This window comes from Helianthus annuus, chromosome 9 (genome assembly GCF_002127325.2).
Source record: "Helianthus annuus cultivar XRQ/B chromosome 9, HanXRQr2.0-SUNRISE, whole genome shotgun sequence".
Classification (NCBI taxonomy): Eukaryota; Viridiplantae; Streptophyta; class Magnoliopsida; order Asterales; family Asteraceae; genus Helianthus; species Helianthus annuus.
The window spans coordinates 57,959,500-57,965,003 of record NC_035441.2 but is presented as its reverse complement, the minus strand read 5'-3'; the positions used below and the strand labels follow the sequence as shown (position 1 = coordinate 57,965,003).

The window sequence follows — 5,504 nt, the reverse complement described above, 5'->3', positions numbered from 1 at the left end:
CCACTACATCACCACCAAAAACCTAAACACCCACCCCCACCCCACCCCACCACCACCAAAAACCTAACACCCCCCCCCCCTCCCAAAAAAACCTAAAAAAAATCTAAAAAAAACTAAACACCCCCCCCCCCCACCCACCCCCTCGGCAAAAAAAAAATTGGGGTGGGTGATGTGGGGGGGGAGGTTTAGGTTTTTGGTGGTGGTGGATGTTTAAGGTTTTTTTTTTTTTTTTTGTAGTGGGGTTTTTTTGTGTAGTGGGTTTTTTAGGTTATTAGATACTTATCACTCTATAAATCATTCTTACAATTCTTGCAATTAGGATCCTTTGTATTTGATGCTAATCCTTTTAACTAAATACAAAGTACAACAAATTTGTTGCTATCATGAAAGTTATAACCCTTCCACTCCACATCAAGACTTTCGTATCCTGCACATCTCATGGGGCATGAGAGGGTAAGTGTTCTTGAAAGGCGTTTCGGAAGACATTAAGAATTAGCTCCAAACGAAGCGGGTTTGGTAGATATAGTTGTGACATCTCAAAGAATCTAGGAAATCTCCCTTTCATTAATTTTTGATGTCGTCTCCATCTTCTTAATCCCTTGTGTATTTTATGTTTTGTCTTTCACTAATTTCCAAGACCATACTCTCCAGCTTTAAAAGCAGCTTAGCCGTGGTAGGCATAGGAACCTCAAGCTCCAGCGTGTTGGACCTTTAACTTTTTAGGTTTTGCAGGTCCTTTCCTTGTGCAATCGACTTCGATGACTTGATATTTGATAATGCCATCTTTGAAAGAAAAAAAAAACTTTGTTATTTTGAATCAACTTATAACATTTAAATTTAAAAAAAAAAAAAAAAAAAAAAAAAAAAACACGGCAGCATCTTAAAAACCAACAGATTGAAACTTATAACAGGTAAAAAATATTCTTTGCATCGAATGGGCCAGATTAAAAAACGCTGAAAAAAAGAAACGGGTCAACTGTTTGTTATGGGCTGGTGGTTACTTTACTCCCTGTTTAAGCTTCAAATCAAACATAAGACAAATCGAAGGAGTCAAAAGATGACAAATATACTACCAAGTTGTTTAAAAGTATAAAATAAAAACAAAACCCGCAAAAAGTATAAAATAAGAACAATACCCGCAACAGTGGACAAGAATAGCCGAGTACAAAGCAAGCAACCTAATTCTTCTCTGTTCAAAATCTTTTTGATGGTCTCGATCGTCGTAAAAGACCTTTAAACATCATTATTCATCAGATATACAATCAACATAGAATAAAGACTCGAACCAACTATTTTGAAATGCATACAACAATATGAAAAAACCACAATTAGAATCGAGTTTATACAACCAACTGAACATGGAAACACAACTTCAATGTACCAAAATAATGATTTTGATTATTATTAGAATCTGACAAAAAAACATCACTACTGTTTAAATTTAACATCCCGTTTTATATTGAAGGTGCACTTAATCAACCACTATTATATGCAACACATATGCAACTAAAGTCATGATAAAGTGGTTACTAAGTAGCACAAATATCTAATATATATCTCGCCTTCAAAACTAACCACAATTTCTTTTTGCTAAAAAACCACCCAATAGATGGAAACAACATAATTGGAACCCTAAATGGAAAGATAAAAACCACGGTTGCAGGACTGGAACCTTGCTCAACCAAACAGTCATATGAGGTTGTCGGTAATTTGCTTACATAATGATTAACCTATGCAGTTAATATCGGTGATATATCGGTTATATCGGTCATCTCGGTCCCTTAGTCAAATATCGGTCAAAATATCGGTACCGATATTATCGGCGATATTGACCGATATAACCAATATATCACCGATATTTGACCGATATAAACGATATATCACTGATATATCACTGAATTATTGTTGTTAAATTGCTATATATATAAATTCTGCATTATATTAAAATTACCGATATCTCACCGAGATAACCTAAATTTCAAATATCGGTCCTTGACCGATATCCGATATTTTACCGCATTAACTGCATAGTGATTAACATCAATCTTTTTTTCTTAAACGTGTATTAGAATTTTAAAAAATCAACAATAATGTGTAATTAAATAAACACGACATACCCTGTAGCCAACTTTGACCACTGTTGACCCGCTCATGCCCACTGTTGCCTTCATCCCAAACTGCCCTTCGGGAAATATGCCACCAAACACCACCACAGATTCGAAAGCGCCTGCACTGACGATACAAATTCCACTTAATGAGATACACACACACTCGCACTTGAGAGATTAATCAAAGTGTTTGTGTAAGAATGATGCTTCAAGCCACGCATCCAGCAATAACCCTAACTTGTAAATCACTATGTGTCAAAACGACAAATAGGCAAGGAAGATGCTTAGCTAGAGTAATAGATATTAGATACTCACGTACAACGTTGCTATTTGATATTATATGTAATTTGAGTTAATACATTAAACAGCGAGATAAGATTGTTTCAAGTTCTAGATAACAAACCTGACAAGTTGGTATCAATTAAATTCATAAATAGCTCATATGGTTCAGCCCTATTAACACATTTTGCGTCTAAGTTTAAAAAGTTTTTTGTTTAGATCATCCGGTATTCATTTTGTAACAAGTTTGGGTTCTAACTTCTAACAGTAACATTCTTTAAAAATTCAGTTACATTTTTGTAAAATGATTGTTTTACCCTTTTACAAACCTCATAAAATGTCTACGTAATTTACCCAAAATAATTTAAAAAAACGGAATCCCCCTCTTCCCAGCGGCATTTGTTCCCTCAACCACCCAACGGTTACTGTTCATATACCAATATACATTAGGCTTTCACAAATTATGGTCATGATAAAAACTTTCAGAAAGAATAATATTTTACCAAACCAGCCCATTCTTGCCGGTTATCATAACCAAAGACGAACCATTAAATAAAAACCTGCAACCATTAAAGTAAAGCACAAGTTAAATCACTACAGCTTTAACTTAACAGCCCTAATACCAGCATCAGTGTTCCTGCCCATTTTGCACAACCTTCTCCAAAATCGTTAGCCATAACCGAACCAGAAACCAAGAAAATATTTACCGAACCAACAATAAAAAAACGACCTGTTAACTCAAGTGTTAATTGATTTAGCCATTCAACAAACAAGTTAAAAGTGTGGTCAACTTGTTTTAAGCTTCGTTGGCGCAGTCGTGGCGGGTGGCGGCGGAGGCAGGTGGTAGCAGTCGGTGGAGGCTGGTGGCTGTCTGTGGCAGAGGTGGCAGAGGTTGTGGGTTATTTGTGGTCTTGAAAGCATTCCTATGAAATCCTTTAACTATTGCATATCAAACCCTCTACAACGATTCTAAAATCTGCATCTCAAAATCATGTATTACGGTACACACACTATATCAGTTTGTTTACCTGTATATGCATGAACTCCCTAAACTAACTTCTTGAATTACTAACGTATGGTGATGCACTACTCTTAATTTCTACAAACCAGAAACAAAGTTAAGCTTAGTTCAAATTCCAAGTTCCAACAGTCATTTTCTTGCAATTTGATCATTTGCAAAAACTGATAGCCAAAACGCGTGTATTCTGAATAAGTAAGTGCAAGTAAAAAAACAGACCAGTAATTCATTAATTGCACGATTTGATAGGAACAATGAACTCACTGATAACAAATGTACAACTACAATGAAGGCATAAAATCATTCCAAAAGAGAATCTACCATTCATATTTCATAGTTTCATACACTGATTACTAATATACATTAAGCTTTCACAAACTATGATCATGATAAAAACTTTCAAAAAGAATAATCTTTTACCAAACCAGTCCATTCTTGCCATACATCATAACTCATAACCGAATCTCACAAACCATCACGGTAACCTGCAATCAACCAGACAAAACACAGCCTTGATTCCCAACTCCAAATACCAGCATCAATGTTGTTCCTGACCGTTTTCGACAACCTTCACCAATTCATCATCCTTCACACAACCATTTTCACCTCCTCCCGAATCTTTACCATCAACAACATCAACCTCCATCACCACCGCACTCCCCTGCGCTTCCGACACAACAATTCCGACGTTAACCCCTTCTTTCCCATCCTCCAACTCAACCGCATTCATCGCCTCCACCACCTCACCCGAAACATCCACATTACTCACATCCACCACACCAACACCTGGACTAACACCCGCAATAACATTATTAACCTTCTGATCACTCTTCTCCTTCACCATCAACCTCACAACATGATCAAGCGCCTCTCGTGCTCTCTTCCTCGTATACGCGGCCTCCTTCGCTCTCCTCTCCGCCTCATTCGCAGCCGCAACCTCTGCCTTATTCATCGACATCGCCGCAATCTTCCCAGCCGCCAACAACAACCTAGCAGCATTCAAATCAATCCTATCCACCACCCTACCTCCATTATTCCTACTCTCTACCCTATTCAAATTCAAAACAAGCAAATTAGGGTTTACACACGAGGCACACGGACTCGAACACCGAGATGACGTCATTGTTGACATTGTTGACGTCATAGTTGTGGAGATCGGTGGTGAAACGCAGGTAGGGTGGGAGGATGAGTAGCATTTGTAGCAGACGACAGCGTCGATTGGTGGAGAACGGTCGTAGACGCCGAGGCAGTTAGGGCAGAAGCACTGCGGGTGGAGACGGAGGACGCAGGTGGTGCAGAGTCGCCGGAAAGTGCCGCGGTGGCGGACGTGGTGGAGGAATTTGCGGTCCTCGATGCCGCACTGGCCGCAGACGGTGGTGAATGTTGGATCAATCATGGAGGTGGATGGAATTAGAAGAAATGGGGTTTTAGGGTTTATGGGGAGAAGGTGAGATGATGAAATGAGTAAATGTCAATCTTGAGACTTGAATATATAGTCCCGATGATCGTATAAAATTTTTATTTTAATATTTGGTTTTGAATAAAAATTTTGAATTCATTAAATCACCAAAATCTGCCCTAACTGCCTCGGCGTGGTATAAAGCCCCCTCTAAACTATAGCGCCCCTTCCTTTAAGAGCATTCTTATCCAAACCACCAAAATCTGTGTGGGGGGTTTTTAAAATATAAGAAGTATAAAAAGTGGTTGTGAGTGGAGGAGAGAGAAAATGTTACTGTTCATCTGTATATTTGGGGGGACACTGTTCACCCCCTATACTTTTTTAATATATATTGAAAGTGGTTGTGAGTGGAGGAGAGAGAAAATGTAATATATATTGAAAAGGAGAGAGAAAAAGTGTTTGTTTTTAGTGGAAATATATTGATATAGGAGTTGTTTTTTAGTGGAATGTATGTATATTTTTAGTGGATTGGATGTGAATGCTCTAAGGGGGTGTTTGTTTTTCTTCAAACATCTTCAAGGGGGCTGAAGTCTGCAGGCGCGCAGACATTACCCTTGAAGACTGTTTGTTTTTTTTTTCTTTAAATAGATCTGAACTCAACTGTTTTCATCTTAAAAAAAAGCTATGGATTCCCTACTTA

The 5,504-nt window shown here is 38.0% G+C and overlaps 1 protein-coding gene and 1 long non-coding RNA gene across 2 annotated transcripts; both read right to left on the bottom strand.

Moving 5' to 3' along the window:
• Positions 1 to 253: 253 nt before the first annotated feature.
• Positions 254 to 2,341, bottom strand: LOC118481901. Its single transcript, XR_004866318.1, has 3 exons — positions 2,118 to 2,341; positions 1,137 to 1,231; positions 254 to 783 (listed from the first exon to the last, which is right to left on the bottom strand). It is a non-coding gene; the product is annotated as an uncharacterized LOC118481901 (long non-coding RNA).
• A 1,292-nt stretch (positions 2,342 to 3,633) lies between these two features.
• Positions 3,634 to 4,875, bottom strand: LOC110877959. Its single transcript, XM_022126184.2, has one exon. The coding sequence runs from the start codon at positions 4,799 to 4,801 to the stop codon at positions 3,944 to 3,946; it is 858 nt and encodes a 285-aa protein (XP_021981876.1). The 5' UTR covers positions 4,802 to 4,875; the 3' UTR covers positions 3,634 to 3,943.
• Between the last annotated feature and the right edge of the window lie 629 nt (positions 4,876 to 5,504).

Excerpts from the sequence above, each read along its gene's own strand:
- LOC110877959 (XM_022126184.2), bottom strand. The coding sequence starts at position 4,801 with ATGATTGATCCAACATTCACCACCGTCTGCGGCCAGTGCGGCATCGAG.